A 21,269-nucleotide genomic window follows, 5' to 3' on the forward strand; every position below is an offset into this window, starting at 1 on the left:
ACACTGTAGACTGGGGTTCAATCCCCCACCAGGAAAAAAGCACTCTAAACTATACCAATAAGAGTCCTTGGGCAAGACTCCTAACACTACCTTGGCCTACCTGTGTAAAACTGATCAAATTGTAAGTCACTCTGGATAAGAGCGTCAGCAAAATGCCGTAAATGTACATGTAAAGTCATCCTGAGTGGTTTGGTTGAATGATTGTCGAGAACCGTACAGACTCTGATGCCTTCAGAGTGGTGGTGATAGGAACCAGGGGTCACATTGTCTATAACATATATAGACATTTTATTTACTATCCAGAACCACAAGTGAGTGTCTTCTGGTGGTAAAATAGTTCAGAATTTTGAAAAATTGAGTTTTCTCTGGGGACTATTTTGCCTCACAGCACCCTACATGTATCCCTCCACCATGAATAGATTTAAAAAATATATCTTTAGGCCAAATTCTTCTCAAAACTATTATAAAGCAGTGTCTCTGGAAGTAGCCAGCTTTTAGACTCACTGAATTCTTCAGACATCTGGTTCCTGTCACCACCACTATGAAAAATTCTGACTCACTGAATTTCTCTAGAGCAGAGCATTTCACACCAAACCACTCTGAACATCATACATCTTAACTTTTTATATTGCATTAATAAGTTTTAAAGTTTTTAAATGATACGTTTGAAGTTGTTCCCATTTAATGGCAGGTGACGCTGTAAAGCAGGGGAGTAGAAGTGGCTGTAATTATAATTAGAAGAAGATGTTTGCAGAAGAGATCTAACATGTAAAACATCACTATTTTCTAGAGCCAGGCTGGTTTGTGTGGTGTACCCTAGTGCTGAGATGATGGCATGTTTCTGGCACGAATCCAGCATGCTGGTAAACCCATCAGCCGCTGACCACAAATGCCGGCTGGTAACCTGACACGAGCACAGCTGGCTGTTGCACGAGGGTGCTGCTTTGGTCTGTTCAGCTTCGTCCTGATGCTGTAAAAGCTATTCTTTAAAATTGGTTTTAAGTGTTAAATATTTAATCAGAATTGTTTATGGCTCATAACTAACTATGTCGGGGCCTGCCAGGTCACATCCATTAAAATTACAGTAAGAAAGTGTTTTTAATTTCGGCAATCATGCAAAATTTTAAATAGTTTTTAGTTATGATTTTTTTTTTCTAAAGTTTGAACAAAAGGTGCTAAATTATCTCTTGAATATTGGGTTTAATTGCTTGCTTTTTCATGAAACATATACATGAAACATATGTACAAATATATAATAATAATAATAAGAAGAAATATATAAAAATAATTTTAAATTGTAAATGTACTAACGTGAAATTATGAAAAACTTTCAAACTAACAAATTTCAGAATTGTTAGCATTCACTAAACAGTTAATCTCTGAATTTAAAGGCAGTATAAATCTAAATGTGCACTATAAATCCGAATTTAAAAAATGCTGTAAAAGTTTTACTTCAAAACTGGTTCTAAGTGTGACCGACTTCATCAGAATATTGGTTTTAATTATATTTAACCAGTTGCTTATGGCACATACTAACTCAGCCAAGGCCTGCCAGGTCATGTCCATTAAAATTCTAGCAAGAACATGTTTTTTAATTCAAAGTTTTAAATAGTTATTTAAAAATAGTTTTTTAGTTATGATTTTTAAAGTTTGAACAAAAGGTGCTAAATTACCTCTTAAATATTGGGTTTAGCTGCTCGCTATTCCATGAAACATATACATGAAAAATATACCAATACATTAATTGTACATTGTAAAATTTATTATATTATTCAGAGTGTCATTAAAATATTCAGCAAATTTCAGTCCATTGTAAAAGTCCTCTAAACAGTTCATCTCTGCATTTAAGATGCAACATAAATCCAAATGTGGGCAAATTGTTTGAAAAATGATAACTAAAAGACTTTTTGGAGCACGGTTTAGAAATTTTTCTTGGTTGTGTGAATTAAATCAAAGATTTTTCAGGAATAATTTTATGGAAAACACTACATAAGAATAGCCCTGCTGTGCTTTGGCACAGAAAATGAATTCCACTGTACTTGAAGGGAAAACAAACTTCGAAGCTGTTTGGCCATTTGAGTTTCTACTGGGTTCTTTATTGCGATAGGATCCTTCTTGGATTTTGTTTTTTATTTATGTGTTTACTTTTCAATTTCTTTGGCAAAGCAGATCGCTTGCTGAATTCATCACAGTGAACATCCCCGACTTCAAAGTTGCTTTTTTGTCTAAAGAGAGAAAACAGGCCCACGTGTCCTGTTTTTCCTCTTTTTTTTCAGTTATCTACTCTGGAATTTAATCAGATGTATCCATGCCTGGTCAGTGTTTAGAGCTTGAGGACTGTTTATTTAAGATCTGCTCTTAATGTCCAGTCAGGACGGTCGAGTATGTTTCTGTTCTCTCTACAAAGGGATCCTGCAGTCAATGCTCGGAAGCTATTTATACCCCTGGAAACATTTACTGCCACAATTTACTGTGTTTGGTCACATGAAGTAAAGAAGCAGATAAACAAGACAGTGGGACGATAAGAGAGCATGAAACAGAGCTATATCACTCGTGTTATGTTTATATGAGTACTCAGAGCGGAAAAGCCTCACATATTCCAGCGCTCCAATTATCTGTGGCCTGGAAGATCTCCTCACTTCTGAAAGCTTTCCAGTTGATTCTTGGAATGGCTTTGCTTTGGAGGGAATACTGGGTTTTTTTGGGTTTAGATTGACTGTTAAATGGTAGATCTGTACGTGTGATTTGTAGAAAGGAGAAAGTGCGGAGTTTACGGTAATCCCATGTTGTTTATTTCGATCCAAGAGTTTATTTAAAGGAATCGAGACACATGGTCAGTTATCTAAAGATCTTTGAGAGAACCACATGTTGTTGATTAACACTTTGTTGGTACTTTTGGCTGCTACCCATGAGGAAATATGTTTTCCATTTAAGAACGCTGCAGTTGTAATTAGAAAAAAAGGAAATTGATCTGATCTTTGCCTACTGAGGTTAAAGGAATGGCTCAGCAAAGCATCAGTTTTCCACTTCCCCCAGATGTAGGCGGTCAACTAGCCAAGATGTGTCTGGTGTCCAGATTTTTGGTTTTTCGGTTTAGTGCCAGAGCTGTGAGGATAACACTAGAAGCCAATACACACCCAAATATTTTTTTAGTAAATGCAAACCAAAAAAAGTTTGAACAGTCAAATGTAAATCAAAACAGAAAGGAGTGCTTTATAAATCTACTTTGAACTGTATTCGAACAAAAACAGTTCAGGGCATGCCTAGTCCTTTATGATGTACTGGGCCTACTGGGATGAGACCCCGGGGTCATCTCCAAGTTGGCCTGGGAGTGGCTGGGGGTCCCCGAGAATGAGCTGGAAGAAGTTGCAGGGGGCAGGGTTGTCTGGGATTCCCTGCTCTCCCAACCCTATTGGGACTAAGCCGTTAATGATGATGATGAATGAATGAAAGAATGAATGAATAAATGAATGCTACCATGTGAAAATTAAGCTTTAAACTCTATGCTAATTTTGGCACAAGTCCATTTTTTTTCCACTTTTTGTTGTTGATTTTTTTTTTCGTCTCTCTGGTCAAACCGTTATCTGTTCATTACCTCTTACAATATTTGGATACTTGAAATCAGTTGGAAAGCACATTCCTAATACAGAAGCACATGAAAGCATCTGGTGTATGTGTGTGTGTGTGTGTGTGTGTGTGTGTGTGTGTGTGTGTGTGTGTGTGTGTGTGTGTGTGCTATGCTATAAACAAACTGATCCCTCCATCTAATCTGCTTAACTGTGTCCACATTGCACCCGTGTGCTCCAATGTTTTGAACCTGGTTTCAGGCACATCTTACAGAACCATCATTTCAAGTTTTGTCTGCAGTTTCTTGTATAATTCAATGAATTCTTCTTCTTCTTTCGGCTGCTCCCTTTAGGGGTCGCCACAGTGGATCATCTGCCTCCATCTTGCCCTATCCACTGCCTCCTCTACTTTCACACCAACCATCTCCATGTCCACCTTCACTACATCCATAAACCTTCTCTGAGGTCTACCTCTTCTCCTTCTACCCGGCAGCTCCATCTCCAGCATTCTTTGCCCAATATATCCACTATTCCTCCTCAACACATGTCCAAACCATCTCAACCTGGCCTCTCTGGCTTTATCTCCAAACTGCTCCACCTTCACTGTCCCTCTGATCTGCTCATTTCTAATCTTGTCCAGCCTTGTCACTCCCAACGAAAATCTCAGCATCTCCGCCACCTCCAGCTCAGCCTCCTGTCTTTTAGACAGAGCCACAGTCTCCAAACCAGACATCATAGCAGGACGCACTGCTGTCTTGTAAACCTTCCCTTTCACTCTTGCTGCTATCCTTCTGTCACACATCAGCCCTGACACCCATCTCCACCCACTCCACCCTGCCTGCACCCTCTTCTTCACCTCTTTTCTACACTGTCCATTGCTCTGGATGGTTGGCCCAAGATATTTTAAGTTATCCACCTTTACGACCTCTACTCCTTGCATCTTCACCTTTCCACCTGCCTCCCTCTCATTCACACACATGTATTCTGTCTTGTCTCTACTGACATTCCTCTCCTCTCCAGTGCAAACCTCCACCTCTCCAGATTCTCTTCCTCCTGCTCTCTACTCTCACCACAGATTACAATGTCATCTGCAAACATCATGGTCCATGGAGCCTCCTGCTTGACCTCATCTGTCAACCTGTCCATCACCATTGCAAACAAGAAGGGGCTCAAAGCTGATCCCTGATGTAGCCCTACCTTCACCTTGAAACCATTTGTCACTCCAACTGCACACCTCACCACTGTCTCACTATCCTCATACATGTCCTGCACCACCCTAACATACTTTTCAGCTACACCTGACTTCCTCATACAGTACCACAGTTCCTCTCTTGGCACCCTATCCATATGCCTTCTCTAGATCCACAAAGACACAATGTAGCTCCTTCTGACCTTCTCTGTACTTCTCTACCAACCCTCTCAACGCAAAAATTGCATCTGTGGTACGCTTTCTGGGCATGAAACCAAACTGCTGCTCACTGATCTGGACCTCTCGCTTTAGCCTTGCTTCAACAACTCTTTCCCATACCTTCATGGTGTGGCTCATCAACTTTATACCTCTGTAGTTACTGCAGCTCTGCACATCACCCTTGTTCTTAAAAATAGGGACCAGTACACTGCTTCTCCACTCATCAGGCATCCTCTCACTCTCCAGGATTTTGTTAAACAAGTATAATTCAAGGAAATAATAAAACCCATATCACCCCCTTCAATTCCTGTGGTAATACTGCAAGCTGTCAGAATGACTGTGTTGGAGGTCTTCTACTCAACCTGAGTCAGTTATAAGTTAACCAATACTTTTTTAATCCCACCATCGGGGAAATTCCACCTCCGCATTTAACCCACCCGTGAAGTGAAACACCACATACACACACACTAGGGGCCAGTGAGCACACTTGCCCAGAGCGGTGGGCAGCCCTATCCACAGCGCCTGGGGAGCAGGTGTCTTGCTCAAGGACACCTCAGTCATGTGCTGTTGGTGCTGGGGGATCAAACCGGCAACCTTCCAGTCACAGGGCCAGTTCCCTAAACTCCAGCCCACGACTTCCATGACATAGATATGCTTTATGAAAACACTCAAAGATTTATCCACATATGTTGCAGCATATGCTGCCTTTTGGATGCCATCCATTTCAGGGACGTCCAGAAATACGTCAAGAAATGTTCTGCTCACTACAGCAACATGGCTTTGAATCTGAGGGTGCTGGTGCCAAACTGACCCATCTGTCTCCTATTAAAAACAGCTGGCACATGCTGAAGTCGGCAGCATTTCTGGACATTGTTGACATATGGTGTCCATTGTGCACAGTACAGTCTTAACTTGCATTTGCAAGTTTGAACCATGCCTTGGACATGTGGTGGTAGTGAAGAAAGACTGACTGATGAATCTGAGAGAGCTCTGACAACTTGGGCTGGAGGTTTGGGCAGCTTCTGCTCGTCACTGGAAGGCCAGACCCCCTTGTGTAAGTGAGCTAGGACTGTCGTAGAACTGAGGAACATGGAGGAGATAGGGTGGTGTTGGGGATTGCAAGAACTTTGTCACTGGAAACGGAAGGTGATGTGCACATACACCGATCAGGCGTAACATTATGGCCATGTTTGGTCTTTGTTTCTACCCTCATTGTCCATCTTATCAGCTCCACTTACTGTATAGCTGTACTTTGTAGTTCTACAGTTACAGACTGTAGTCCATCTGTTTCTCTGATACTCTGTTACCCTGTTCTTCAGTGGCCAGGACTCCCATAGACCCTCACAGAGCAGGTACTATTTGGGTGGTGGATCATTCTCAGCACTGCAGTAACACTGACGTGGTGGTGGTGTGTTAGTGTGTGTTGTGCTGGTCTGAGTGGATCAGATGCAGCAGTGCTGCTGGAGTTTTAAACACCTCAGTGTCGCTGCTGGACTGAGAATAGTCCACCAACCAAAAATGTCCAGCCCACAGCGTCCTGTGACCACTGATGAAGGACTAGAGGATGACCAGCACAAACTGTGCAGCAGCAGATGAGCTGTCGTCTCTGACTTTACATCTACAAGGTGGACCGACGAGGTAGGAGTGTCTAATAGAGTGGACAGTGAGTGGACACAGTGTTTGAAAACTGATAAAATGGACGAGTGTAGAAACAAGAAGACGGTCATAATGTTGTGCCTGATCGGTGATATAGGCACTGTTCTAAACTTGCAGACTCAGGACTCTGTGGTCAGTCAGCTCTGTGACTGAACTGGTGTGATGATGTTTGAGCCTGATTCCGTGCACACACATCCAGATTCCTCTAGAAGAGCTTATGCCTAAACCTTTTTTTCCATCGTTTCTCTTTTGCAGCTGGTCTGCCGTTCCTGATCATCGAGTCCAGCGCTGTCCGGCCTTATCGCCGCGGCTTCTACTGCAGTGACGAGTCCATAAAGTACCCCGCCAAAAACCGAGAGACTATCAGTGATGGGGTTTTATCGGCCGCGGGTACGCTCATCGTGGTGCTCTCTGTAAGTTCACCTTCTGTCTTTTCCTTGCTGTTTGCTATCCGAGTCTTGGTTCCTCTCTAGGTTTCTTCCTCCTGCTCTTAGGTAGTTTTCCCTTGCCACTGCACTACTGCTCCTGTTCCTTTACACTTAAGGAAGAAAAATTGCATGCAAATGTGTAATTGGCACAAAGCAGCTCTGTGCGAACTCTTCAGGTGTGTCTTCAACACTCAGCTTCAACACTCAGCTTCATGTTCATCAAAGCGTCTTCACAGCATCTTCATTGGTGCGAAGAGCAGGTTTTGACAACTTTCCTTTCCAAACCGTTAAAAGCACATGTTGAAACTCTTTTGGCCCAAATGTGGTTTAAACCACTGAAAGGCTTGAGTGCTGACGTCACAACAAGAAGATCAAAAGGGTGGGCTTTTTCTTTATTCTCACAGTAGCTCTCTCACTAGTATTTACACGTGTTGTTTTCCTCTGAAAAAACCTAAAAGATAAGATAATCCTTTATTAGTCCCACAGCAGGGAAATTCTCAGTGTTACAGCAACAAATGGAGAGCAAGGCACTCAAGAAAAAGAAAAGAAGTAACAAGAGAATCAACAAGCAAGTAATTAAGTACTTAACAAGCTTTTTTTTACAGTTTGTTACTTGTTACTATAGACAATATATATAATACTAAAAGTAAAAAATAAGATAAAACTTTAAATTCTATCCTGCACTCAAATGAACAGTATGACTGTGAAAAAAGGTTTGGTAAAAGTCCAGAGAAACTACGCAAGTGACGCATGGAGTGAAAAATACACTTCCGTTAAAGTATAAAATACCTACATTTAAACATATTTAAGGAAGTAAATGTAAAAAGTAACGTAAAAAGCGTTTTAACAGACATTGAAAGCTTTCCTTCTTCAGTGGTGTGAATAAGACGGCAAATTAAAATAGCTGTGATCAGTTTCATTTTCATCAGTTTCAGATCGTTTGTTTGGATGTGTCAATAAAAAAACAATCATTTTAACAAATACTAAGACAGGCGTTTTTAACAAATACTAAAACAGGGGTCTAAATGAAATTGTAAAAAGTGGGGTGATACTTAAAAGGAAATTCCACTGATTTGTCAAAATTTTGACATAACCCAGTGGTTGAGATGTAAACCGAGTCATTCAGAGGGGTTTGGTGCGAAATGGTTGATTGTAGAGACTCAGATGTCTTTACAGTGGTGGTGATAGGAACCAGACGTCACCATGGCTACAACGCAGATATAGACATTTTATTCACCATCCAGAACCACCAGTGAACCTCCGCCTTCTTCTGAGCGCTATATACATATATATATATATATATATATATATATATATATATATATATATATATATATATAGCTTCTGAGCTGAAAATACCCAAAAACTAAGAAAGACCTCAAAACCATGCATGCAAATGACAAACTATGAAGAACTGTTTACAAAGAACCTTCACCCAAGACAAACGTTCCTTATCAGTTTAAAGGTTCCTCCGACAGCCTAATGTGCAGGTTCCTTAAACTTTAAAAAGGTTCTTCACGCTCACCTCTTACTGTATTGTAAACGGTGTCCCCAAACTTTTGACAGGCAGGGAACATCGATGTGAAGTCATTAATACTGATGAACGTTGTATTAGACTATGCTAGACTTTTCCAGTATTAATGAGGGTTAGTGTTAATCTAGGGTCTAATTTCTGGCTGAATTTAGTCCCAGGTTTTCACACTTCACAGTTTTTGAGAATGGGGTGAAAGTCCTTCCTCAGGGCCGACAGTCAGAGCAGATTATTTGTCTTTCTGTTACCTGAGACCATTAAAAAAAAAAAATGGTGATGATGAGCGATGCAGTTCAAGAATCGGATCGGAACGGAATTCCTGCTTTTGTTGTTTTTTTCCTCTCAAATATTGTATTTTTATGAATGTCCGCTCAGGTCCTGCACATTTAGGGATCAGCCTTATACAATTTGCTTGTGTAGTGTGAACAGTGGTGGACAGTAACTGAGTACATGTAATTAGTTTCTGTACTTTAGTATTTTTTCTTCTTTTTCCTTTCACTCCACTACATTTCAGAGTCTAATATCCGACTTTTTCCTCCTACATTTTGAGAAATCTGTCGTTCCTTTTGGTTTCTGTGTGTATAAAAACGTAACATGTAAAAACGAAAGAAGCGCAAAGCCAGAGCACCAATCAGGGCCCAGCGGTCACTTTGTTTAGAGCTGGTTTTGACCTGTTGGTCATACCGACCCAGTGCAGCACGCGGTTCAACGTCAGCGCAGCAGCGTAAAACTTTGGGAGAGTCTGTTCAACATAAATGATGAACTAACCTAACTTTGTGTAAATAGAGCTCAATATAGAAATATGTCCACATATGCAGTCGAGACTGACGCGGCTTTTTTCTGAATTTCTACAAACACCATTTCATTTTATAGTAAATGAGTTTGGGCTGGTTTATGTTTATGAACAGACGCCTACAGATCAACATAGTAAAGGAGCTCATCTGTGATCCTGAGTTTAAAGCCAGTTTTTATTCAACTTAAACTTGGAACTAAGTTGTAAATAAATCTGAAACTGAAACTTTGCTTGTGTGTAAAAAGTGATTTCAGAGCCACTCGGTTCTCCCTGATGGAAACTGTTTACCTTCAGTGTTTTGTGCTTCTGATCATTTTAATAGACGTCAGCGTCACTAATTAATGACGTTCTATTAAAAGACTGGTTTACCAAGAGAGACGCTGGAGGACTTTCACCTGAAATGAGTTCATGAAGCCAGTCTGGTTATAAAAATGATAACAGGATCTTTTAGTACTTTTACTTTATACTTAAGTACATTTGAAGGGAAATACTTTAGTACTTTTACTCAAGTGGAGGTCTAAAGGGAGGAAGTTCTACTTTTACTGGAGGAATATTTACCTTGGGGGTCTCTACTTTAACTCCAGTACATGGGCTGTGCACTTCGTCCACCTCTGAGTGTGAAATATTTTATTAAAAAGCTCTCTGTGATGAACGGGTTATTTGAAACCCAAAAGAAAGAAATCTAAGTGGACACCGTTACGGTCAAAGGAGTCCCGAGAGAGGTGACGGAACAGGCCACAGTTTGTACTCATGTTCTGTTCTCTTATTCAGTCTTTGCTAACGACTTCTGGTGTGAACCCGTTTGCATCGAGCCACACAGCGTTGACAGACAGCAGGAAATCCTTAATTACCGTTTGTGCAGATTTACACGCTTTTCCGAGTGTTTTGACTGCAGTTAAGCTTGAATGCCACATAAGGAGAATTTTCTCACTTCACCAAACGATGAATTAATGCTTTTAAAAGAGTCAGTCCAGCTGAAATAAACCGACTTTACAGGTTTGTTGGGCTGTTACTCATCAAAAAGGCTGCAGTTGATCAAGCAGCATGTTGAAAAGTAGCCTTGCAGAAGTTAACCCTTAATGTAAACGTCTCCTTTTGGCTCCGTTTCACAGTCGAGGTAGATGGATAGCGCAATCCGTGCAGAGACAAAACAGGCCACGTCGTCTGGGACTCTTTCCTGGAGAGCTGGTTTTCCAAAGGAGACGTTTTCATTTCCTTAAACAGATGGGGGGGTTGGAGGTTATGCTGGAGGATGGCGAGTTAACTGTGGTTGGTTACTCAGATGGCTGAGAATTGAAAACCCATATTAACCAGTGCTTCAGATTTGGTGTTCTTAGTGTTTTTCTACAGTGTAGGAGTTACTCAGCTAAGTCAGAAGTCAAGCCTGCCCAGTGAACAAAGTTGTCTGGAACGTTCCTGAAGAACAGTCCTCACTTTTGGATTAGCTTACTGAGAAGTTCTGCTTCCTCTGATTTGGGACCCCCCCTAAACCTCTCAACAGAATGGAACTGGCCGTCTGAGCCATCAGTGCCCAGAGATGCTCCAGACTTCAGACGGCAAACCAAACACCAAACACCAGGCTGCCAGCATAAGACAGGACAGCCAGCTCAGCACTTCTCTTTATTGGAACCAGCTATGAGCCCCTCAGTTCCCCCCAAGTCTCCTTCACACGCACATTTCTCCGTGGGGAGTGTAAGGAAGGGTGGAGGATGGGGGGCTGGGGTTGAACACATGCGTTGAATTAACGCTGCTCAGTGTTGCTCCGGAGTGCTTTGAGCTGGCTGAAATTCCACCAGTGACATCCAGATGGGAGAGAGAATTATTTGCTGGGGTGGCGCATGTTTAACGATGAAGTGGGGACGGCAGAATACAAGCAGAGGGAGATGTTGGCATGCATGCCAGCGCTGTGGGATTTCGAGGTGTGCCTGTTTGACTGCTGGCCTTGTTTGGAGTGCTGTTGTAAATTCACTCAACTAGACGTTGTTTTCCTGTCTTTTTGTGTACTTGGCTTAAACTGTCAAACACAAGGCCTGCGGGCCAAGTCAGGCCCGGGCACAGTCCTGTTCAGCCTGGAAAATGATTTGAATTTCAATCAATTTTAGCCCAATAGACCATGAAGTGCACTACAGTTCCCAGCATGCACTGCAGTGCAATGTGTGCTCCCCAACAATGATCTGTGGCGCTGAACAGTTCAAGCAAATGGACAGCTTTAAAAAAAGCAACTGTATACTGGGGTCGTTTAAAGAGGTTTAACAGTTATCTGAAGCTAATGTGGCCCCTTGTTTAACCTTTTTACTTCATAACCTCCGTATTTCATAAGCGCCGTCCTAAGGATGCGTGTCGTAGGAGGCTGTAACCGTCTTCTTTCCCGTCAAATACATGTAATTTTACAGCTTTATAATAAAAGAAGCTGAACTCAGTTTTTCTTCTACTGAAAGTCGACCCATTTTCCACAAATCTGAGCTATAAGCTGGATCTGAGATGGCATGTCTTCAGTGATGAAGTCCGGAAAAATGATTTTTATAAAATAATACAAAGAGCATCCAAGATTTTTTGCTTTCAGCAACATGTGTATGATTATAAAACACATTTTCTGTTCATTTGAGGGAAACTTTTATAAAAAAAAAAGTTTGAAGTTAGTGAATAATTTGCCTCGCGATTTGGGCATGTAAATATACCTGCAAGGATAAGAGGATAATATAAAACAATTCGTTTTTGTCTAAAATTATTTTTGAATCGTTCAAGTATTTGGCACCAATTTTTTTGCTGTTGTAGTTTTGGAATATTTAGAACACACAATGGCGAGTTGGGTTCGTGGCAAAATGTTAGTAAAGTAAATAAAGTAAGTAAAAATAAGTAAAATAACATAAAAATAACATAAAAGTAAAGATAACATAAAAACATAGCCGGTCCACATGTTTGTACTTGTTGAGATTTTTTTAATATGGAGATTTTAGTGGTTGAGTTTGACACCCCTGGTTTAAACTATAGAGTATAAATGAGCTGGTCCATGTCTTCTTGGTCCATGACCAAACCCTAATGCTAACACGTCTCTCAGACTTGCAGAACTGCATTTCCATGTACTCATTGGGTTTGTTCGCTCAACCCAAGATTCTGGGTATACGTGAAGAAATCTAATGAAAATCAGACCTGATTGAACCATCAATGGAGAAAAGCTTCTAGGGCTCAGCTAGCATGACTTTTAGTGCTGACTCTCATAATCTGGTCGTGAAGTGTAACTGATTTTTTTTGTTTGTTTTTCTCCATAATTGGTTTAATAAAGCATATTTTGGTCAAAATGACCAAGAAGTCAGAAATAATCTTGGTCTTAACTGCCTTTCGCTCATCTTCTCCTTGTCTTCTCACCCTCTTACCCAGATCACCATAGGCGAGAGCTACAGGATCCATTACCTCCACGAGGGCTCCAATGCATTTGTGAGGAACCCCTACCTGTCAGCCCTCTACAAGCAGGTGGGGGTGTTCATCTTCGGCTGCGCGGTCAGCCAGTCCTTCACGGACATCGCCAAAGTGTCCGTGGGCCGCTTGAGGCCTCACTTCCTGGACGTGTGCAGGCCCGACTTCTCCATGATCAACTGTTCCCTTGGTTACATCACCGACTACATGTGCACAGGAGACGACGGCAGGGTTCAGGAAGCCAGGTATGACGTGAGGCTAAGCAGGGTGTGTGTGGGGAACATGTTTTAGAGCTGATACCACGTGCAACTCGAGGCTTCTTCTGAACTGAAACCTCACGGTTTGACTGGTTCATGTGTACGTTTACGAGTTTCCACACCAGTTGGTCAAGGAAACCGAATGAGCTGGTCTAATCAAACCACTGAAGCCCATGTGTTTTGTAGCCGTCTCCAGCCAAACTGCAGGTTTGGTTACGTAAGGATATTAGAATGGGCTTCATAAGCTGATGGCAGCTGTATTATGTAGGCTAATGCCGATGAGGAAACTGATGGATGTGCATCGGTGCACCTGTTAGGATTATCTGCAGTCTCCATTCATTATGCTAAGCCACGCTAAGATCTGACACTGTCCCGAAGAGGCACCGTGGTGTCCACTCCAGAAGCAAGGCTTCCCTGGCCAGAAAACTGACCAGTCCTTCAGATTTTGACTGTCGTAGCTAAGCTTTTATACTGTTTAGGGTTAATGTTTGTGTTGTGCACCCCAATTTTTGTCCTTTAAATTGCTTTTAAATTGCTTTCTAACTGTTTGGCATCACTGATGAGGTCTTGAATCTGCTCTTTCTTAACAGGAAGTCCTTCTTCTCAGGCCATGCCTCTTTCTCCATGTACACTATGCTCTACTTGGCTGTAAGTATCTCAAACCTCAGTCATCTTCACGTTGTATACAGTAGCTGGTAAATAGTGAGTCCATGTGAGTTAATGAACTGATACCAAATAAATTCATTAATCACATAAACCCAGTGAAACCAGTAGCAGTATCAGGCCCAACAAACGAATACCGCTCATTTAAATCTGCTGCCAGAGGAGTTACGCCGCATGCACATCCCAGCTGGCAATAGTAAAATCAACTACCTGCACTGTACACTTTATATACAGATCACTTTACACCACTAGTACTTCTGCATTTACTGTACTGGACTGCAATTCACCGGCACATTTCTGTCCATATACCTGATACACTCGAATACCTGACTGTGCACTAACTGTCTATACGTCCAATACACCTATAACACTTACCTGTGCACATCTTGTCTACGTTCGACACCTGTATCTACTGACTCTGCACATTTTGTCTGTCTTTTACTGTCTTTTGTCTTTGCACTGTTTACTATGCATCTTTTACTACTGCACTGGAAAAGTAGCCCGATAGTGTTTCGTTACACTGTACTACCCTGTATTGTATAATGACAATAAAGTTGAATTGAATTGAATTGAACTAGATGTGCATTTCCTGAAGGAGCTGCAAGAGTGCTTGAAAAGAGCTGCAAGTGTGTGTGTGTGTGTTTGTGTGTGTACGTGAACAACACCTCCTTAGGTGTGTGTGTGTGTGTGTGTGTGTGTGTGTGTGTGTGTGTGTTTGAGGGGGGAGGGGGGGTCATTCAAATGAACTGTCTCTCTGTTATTATGCAGCTCTTAGTGGAGAAGCCTTGTTTGAGTCCGATTTGCACCCTCTGAACAAACAGTCATAACTCGGGAAATGTTTACTCTATCGCTTAACCGGATAGATGGTGTGAGATAAGACTTTATTTTGGTGTAATGTTGTGTGTTTTGAGAAGAAAATGTCTGAGTTATGACGAGTTAAACACAGAGAAAATCCTGAAATAAGCCGATTCTGATTTTGAGAAATTTACATGGGAGTGAATGGGGAAGTTTTGTGTGCCTAATGCCAAACAAATGCTCATAACTCTAAAGATAATTGATAAAATAATGAGATATTTTGAGGTTTCAGAAAGGACAAGTTTCTCTACCATTTAAAACTGAAATGGAGTTTCTAGATGAAAGTTTAAGGATTTTAAAGCAGATTTCCTGCATGGTCAGCTGTGTCTGTGAGACTGAGTGGCCTGCTGTGACGTCATCAATGTCAGTTAGAATCTGAAGTTCTGAACATTCCGCCATTCATTCTTATGGGTGGTTTTTAATTTTTAAACTTAATTTTATTAGTAACTACCAATCCAATCGACTCCAAACATACATAGCACAAGTCACAGCACCAAGACCTTCGAAAAGCAGTTTGAACCGAGTCTGTACGTTAAGCGGTTCGGGCTGTATTAATAGCAGAAAAGTGTGGAAAAAGAATAAAAAGTATAAGAGATAACAATAGAGATAACAATAGAGATAACAATAGAGATGACAATAGAGATGACAATAGAGATAACAATAGATTATTCAATATCAGTATGTAAAACTGGAGCTTTTTGTGTGCTGTAGTGATGCATGACTCCGTATAAAAAGTTTTCCTGCATAGTCTCTAGCTCTTGACAAAACTCTGTAGGGTGTCTTCATGGAAAACACTGTTTTGACTGTAGCACTGTTGCAATCGGTGGATTTCTGTCATTTGCAACTGCGGTTGTGGCATAACGCCATGTGGTGGCGCTGTATTGTAATCAGCACGGTGGACTGGGAAAGGTGCTGCCAAAACTGAAGCAGCCGTAGCAGTTACAAAAAAAATGTGTAGAAAATAGTTGATTTGAGCATACAGTAAATTAATTTGGCCCTGATCTGGTCCTCAACACACCTGACAAGTCCTGTGGCCCTGATTTGGCCCCGATATGGCCCATGTAAGGGAAGCATAGGGTAAATTTATTTGGCCCAGATTTAGTCCACAACATACCTGACATGTGGCCCATATAAGGTGAAAATGAGGTGAGGTTAAGATTTGGCCCAGACTTGGCTCAAAAATGGCCCATGAAACGTAAATATATGGTAAATTTGTTTGGCCATCTACGGTGGATCTGAGGCTGAGTTGAGGCAGCCAGACTCATGCTAAATCAACACCCGTATATCAAGGCCAAATGTGGGCCAGAAATTCATTGGTATCTGGGAAGTGATCACTGTGGTATCACTTCCACTTCATTTTGCGCCAGGAAAACCCCTGAAAAGCCTCTATTGTTGGATTTACTGTGCTCATTCCAAGCCCAATTCGGAGTAATGGTGATGCACAACTCATAGGTGTTTCTTGTTCAAAATGATGGTTTGTAACACAAATACAAATCTCAGAATCTTCAGCTTTAGTTAGATCAGGATTTTTAGAAATTAAAAATTAAGAAATGTTAAAAATTGTTCAGAATTCTTGTTAACAAAAATGAGTAAAGTTTCTCCTGATACAATCTGGACACCAAACACCTGATATTGCAAGGTGTAAACAGGCTCTGAGAGTGACGCTTTAGCTGTGCTTTGTTCTGACTACACTGTGTGTCCCATCTCAGCCAGTGTGCAGTTTAGGTTAACAAAACCTTCTCAGACCAATCAGCCGTTCTGAGCTGTTATTAACAGTAGTCTTATCTGTGGTCCCGCAGTTCTATCTGCAGTCGAGGTTCACCTGGGAGGGAGCCCGGCTCCTGAGGCCACTGGTGCAGTTTACTCTCCTCATGATGGCCTTCTACACTGGCCTGTCACGCGTCTCCGACCACAAGCACCACCCAACTGACGTACTGGCGGGATTCGCACAGGGAGCCCTGGTGGCTTATTGCATAGTAAGTATATGTGCTCACTCTCTCATGTGCATATACACCGACCAGCTGCTTCATTAATTACACCTGATTGCATCTGCACTCTTTGTCCATTTTATCAGCTCCACTGACCACTTTGTAGTTCTACAGTTACAGACTGTAGTCCATCTGTTTCTCTGATACTCTGTTCTTCAGTGGTCAGGACCCCCATGGACCCTCACAGAGCAGGTACTATTTGGGTGGTGGATCATTCTCAGCACTGCAGTAACACTGACGTGGTGGTGGTGTGTTAGTGTGTGTTGTGCTGGTCTGAGTGGATCAGACACAGCAGTGCTGCTGGAGTTTTTAAACACCTCAGTGTTGCTGCTGGACTGAGAATAGTCCACCAACCAAATATATCCAGCCAACAGCGTCCTGTGGGCAGCGTCCTGTGACCACTGATGAAGGACTAGAGGATGACCAACACAAACTGTGCAGCAGCAGATGAGCTGTCGTCTCTGACTTTACATCTACAAGGTGGACTGACGAGGTAGGAGTGTCTAATAGAGTGGACAGTGAGTGGACAGTGTGTGGTGGTCCTGGGGGTTCCTGACCATTGAAGAATAGGGTAAAACGGGGTTAACAGAGTATGCAGAGAAACAGAAGTGCTCCTATATGGAAAGTGTTCAGTGTCACACCCTCTCATGCATATTTACAGGCTCAACTCAGCTTTTTCCGTAACTGATGAAGCCATCTACAGCTATTTGATCAAACAGTTATGCCAGTTATCACTTTGTATATTATAGGCCAACCATCAAAGTTCCCTCTATGCAACAAGTTCTTTTAAGGAGGCAGTGAAACAATAGAAGCCATTTCGCCCCTTATACTTTCTGTAGTGCATTACACGCTATTGAAATGATTGTATGTATCATATGAACATTATAGATCATCATAAATTCCTGCTGATATTCAGTAAAGAATGAAGGAATTAGGCCTGTCACAGTTATTACATCATTGCCTGAAAACGATTTAAACCCATTATTTATTTTTACAGTTGTCAGTTTTCACAATCACATTTACATTATAACAGAGTTTAATTGGGTGTGTTATCCGTCAGGTTGAGAAATCCTATAAATAGAAGAAAGCAGAAAGCAGATATTAAGATATGGTTTGGGTCTCAGAAAAACAAATGCTGTAATGAAAAATCCTGACTTTGTGATATAACACCTTTAGAGGGCAGCAGCGAGTAAGAGGTAGACCTCAGAGAAGGTTTATGGATGTAGTGAAGGTGGACATGGAGATGGTTGGTGTGAAAGTAGAGGAGGCAGTGGATAGGGCAAGATGGAGGCAGATGATCCGCTGTGGCGACCCCTAAAGGGAGCAGCCGAAAGAAGAAGAAGAAGAAGAAGAAGAAGAAGAAGAAGAAGAAGAAGAAGAAGAAGAAGAGGGCAGCAGCAAGGAATGTTTGTTTATTTGAGCTGGGGTCGTGTCTGTCGTCAGTTAAGGGGACTACGCATGGATAGCAAGGCCATTTTAGGCTCCTAATTGAATACAATTGAACTGTTTCTCATTGAGGACATGCTAAATTGCCCCTGGGTGTGAGTGTGATTGTGTATGTCTGTCTGTCTGCCCTGCGATGGACTGGCGACCTGTCCAGGGTGTATCCTGCCTTCCGCCAGATGACCGCTGGGATAGGCTCCAGCACCCCCTGCGACCCTGAGGGAGAATTGGCTTAGAAAATGTGTGTGTGTGTTTCTCACTGACACTTGATATTGCATCTTTCCATAATCAGTGCAGCAGACGACCAATCGGTCAACACAGTAGGCATCGCCCTAGTGTTGCATTAACTCTCAGCAACTTTCTCTTGGGACACTGTAGCTCCAATCATTCTCACCTGCTTGAATCTGGTAGACGACGTTAACGGCAGCAATTACTTACATTTATGACATTTGGCTGATGCTCTTATCCAGAGTGACTTACATTTTGAGGTAAGCGAAGGCGGTGTTGGGAGTCTTGCCCAAGGACTCTTATTGGTGTAAAGTAGGGTGTTTGCCCAGGCAGGGATTGATCCCCAGTCTACAGCATAGAAGGCAGAGGTGTTACCCACTACACTAACCAGTTTTTATCACTGTTCCTTAGTTAATTACTGTCTCCATTCCTTCAGTAACTAACATCACATCACATTTTCGTTTCTCAGGTGTTCTACGTCTCAGACCTCTTCAAGTCAAAGGACAGAGGTGCTTCCATCACATCGACTCCCATCAAGAAAGACCTTTTACCACCTGTAGAACGGAACAACCACCTCACTCTAGCGTGATGCTAACGCTAGCACTAGCCTAGTATACTCTGAAAGGTCCAGCTGACATGGACTGGGGCAGCTTTAACCGTCAGTGGGCTAGCTAAGGCTTGTTGGGTTTGCCCATCAGCAGACTAGCTTAAACTGGACAGACCTAAACCACATGCAAGGCTTATTGTGCCAAACCCAGGCCTGATTTCAGGCCTGCATGAAAGTACACTGCTTACATTGTAACTGGAGAGTGACGAGTTCCACCACTTCCAGATGGAGAACCAGTGTCTCTTACTTAAAATCTTAGATTCACCACCTCAAATGGACAATTTCTGGTAACTGAGACACCAGACGAGCTCTTGGAGGCATCATCACATATCGTAAGTCTGTATCCTTTCCTTAAGTGAGACAACAAATTCCTAGCCCAGAGGAAGGATTTTTAATTAGATTCTGAGTATTTTGAGAGTATAGCACATTTTACAGGACTTAAAATGTTAGTGGTATAAGTTTATAGGATTGTACGAGGCCCTTTATTTTACAATAGGTGCCCATTTGTTAGTGTTAAAGGACAAACCCAAAATGCAAACAGTGGCTAACAGCATATTTGCATTTAGAGGCCAGTTTTTTTATATATTTTTAGCATAATGCTAACTAGCTACGATGGTGTTTTAGGGCCACTGTCAAAATAAAAATAATAGACTTAATAGTAAAAATAATACTTAAAGTACTATGACGTTGTATTATTACAATAAAATCATTATCTTTCAAAAATAAAGTTGTAATATTTTGATAATGCAGTCGTAAAGTTACAAGAATGAACATGACATATTTGGAGGATAAAGTGGGCTAATTGTAGGGGGGCTGCCATAATGGGTTGGGGTCTCGGTTGCTGTACTGGCGAGGACGGAGATGCCAAGCGCGCCGAGTTCTTCTCACTCGTTCAGGATCGATCATTTCGATCGTCATTCTTACTGTCTGTGGAACTTCATGCCCTCTTCAAACGGCAGGGAGATGTGGTCACTGATAGCCGTGTAGACGACCCCACCTCTGATTCTCCTAAATCAAAACAGACGGACCGCTTCCTCGGAGTCCGTCTGGCTCTTTATTCTAGATAAACGGTCTCCTGCTCAGCCGTTTCTTATACTAATAACACTCTGGTGCTGATGTGCAGGACAGGCAGGGAGACTGAGCATCTCTTAATGCCGTGAAATCGGTACAAACGTTTAACTCTACACCCCTCGTTTTAACTACCTTCCTTTCGCAAACCCTTTGGTTACAATACTGCAGCTTTTCCTGGTAAAATCCACTTTAATATCCTAATTCTATGACTTTATTATCGAAATATTATGACTTTATTCTCAAAATATTGTGACTTTATTCTCAAAGTCTACTATTTTAAATTTTTTTAAGAGTGACCCCAAAACGCCATCGTAACTAGCCCATGCTGGCTTTGGTGCTGTCAGCAATGCAAGTGTTTTGAGCAAAATACTCCCCTAACAGTGTTTAATTCGCTTGCAAGTTCTCTGACGCAGGCTGGGAGTCGAATGGAGAGGGGCCTCTATCTGCTGGTTTAAGATGAGTCCCTGCTATAATTGTGTTTTAAGCTAGATCAGCTCTGAATGTGTGAGTTTGTCTCTGTGATGGACGGGTGTGTGTGTATGTGTGTGTCTGTGATACTGACAATAAAACTGTAAGTGTATGAGAGACCACTATAAATGTGTCTCAGTGGAAACGTTTGTATTCCAGGGCTGGGAACCTATGTTTCGTTTTTAAGTATATTTTTGTGTAATGAAAACAGACTGTGGATCTTAAACTGTATTCTGATACCACTTGATAAATAAAGATGCATTACAACATCAGTTTGTACCATTTAGTGTGTTATTTTTGCATGGGAACGGATGCAAACACTGATTCTTTCTTTATGCATCATGCAGGACTATTCAAAGTCAGAGACCACCCTTCATTAGTGTCAGGAACAAAGAAGAAAGCATAACAGAAAATGACACAGAAGCCCCAACAACTCAATATAACATTCTCAGTGGTCAGTGAGTCACTCTTTACCTTTATTACAGCCTCCACTTTTCCGGAAACTCAAAGAACCTGCAGACACGCCTCCAAAGTTCAGTCTTAGAAGTTGGTTGATTTTCTCAAGTAATCAAACCCATTCAGTGATGATGAGGTCTGGACTCTGGGGTGGTCAGTCCATCGCTCAGCTTCTTTGTTTGATGTGTCCGTCTCCTTTTCTCAGTGAGGTTCTTCTTGATCAGCTACACATCCTTTCAGACCCACAGCGCTGAGTGGTCTTCTCACAGTGGAAGGATGGACAGAAACACCTGTGGATGTTTTCAGATCTGAAGCAGCTTGATGTTCTCCTCTCTCTCAGAGATGGAAGCTTTAAGTGCTGTTTATCTGATGAGGACAGTTTTGGTGTCTACCAGCTCTTCCAGGTGGTTGTTAGGAGGCCCATGTTCTCTAGAGCT

The 21,269-nt window shown here is 41.9% G+C and overlaps 1 protein-coding gene across 1 annotated transcript in view; it reads left to right on the top strand.

Annotated features, from left to right (window-relative positions):
* Window positions 1-20,648, top strand: part of LOC108441957 (phospholipid phosphatase 3-like) — a 31,656-nt gene extending 11,008 nt beyond the window's left edge. The window contains exons 2-6 of the mRNA XM_017721753.2: window positions 6,886-7,043; window positions 12,761-13,041; window positions 13,644-13,701; window positions 16,371-16,547; window positions 18,700-20,648. Coding sequence (XP_017577242.1) covers window positions 6,886-7,043; window positions 12,761-13,041; window positions 13,644-13,701; window positions 16,371-16,547; window positions 18,700-18,819 — 794 coding nt within the window. The 3' untranslated portion in view covers window positions 18,820-20,648. The remainder of the gene's footprint in view (window positions 1-6,885; window positions 7,044-12,760; window positions 13,042-13,643; window positions 13,702-16,370; window positions 16,548-18,699) is intronic.
* The last annotated feature ends 621 nt before the right edge of the window (window positions 20,649-21,269 follow it).

Source organism: Pygocentrus nattereri, chromosome 2 (assembly GCF_015220715.1).
Source record: "Pygocentrus nattereri isolate fPygNat1 chromosome 2, fPygNat1.pri, whole genome shotgun sequence".
NCBI classification, from domain to species: Eukaryota; Metazoa; Chordata; class Actinopteri; order Characiformes; family Serrasalmidae; genus Pygocentrus; species Pygocentrus nattereri.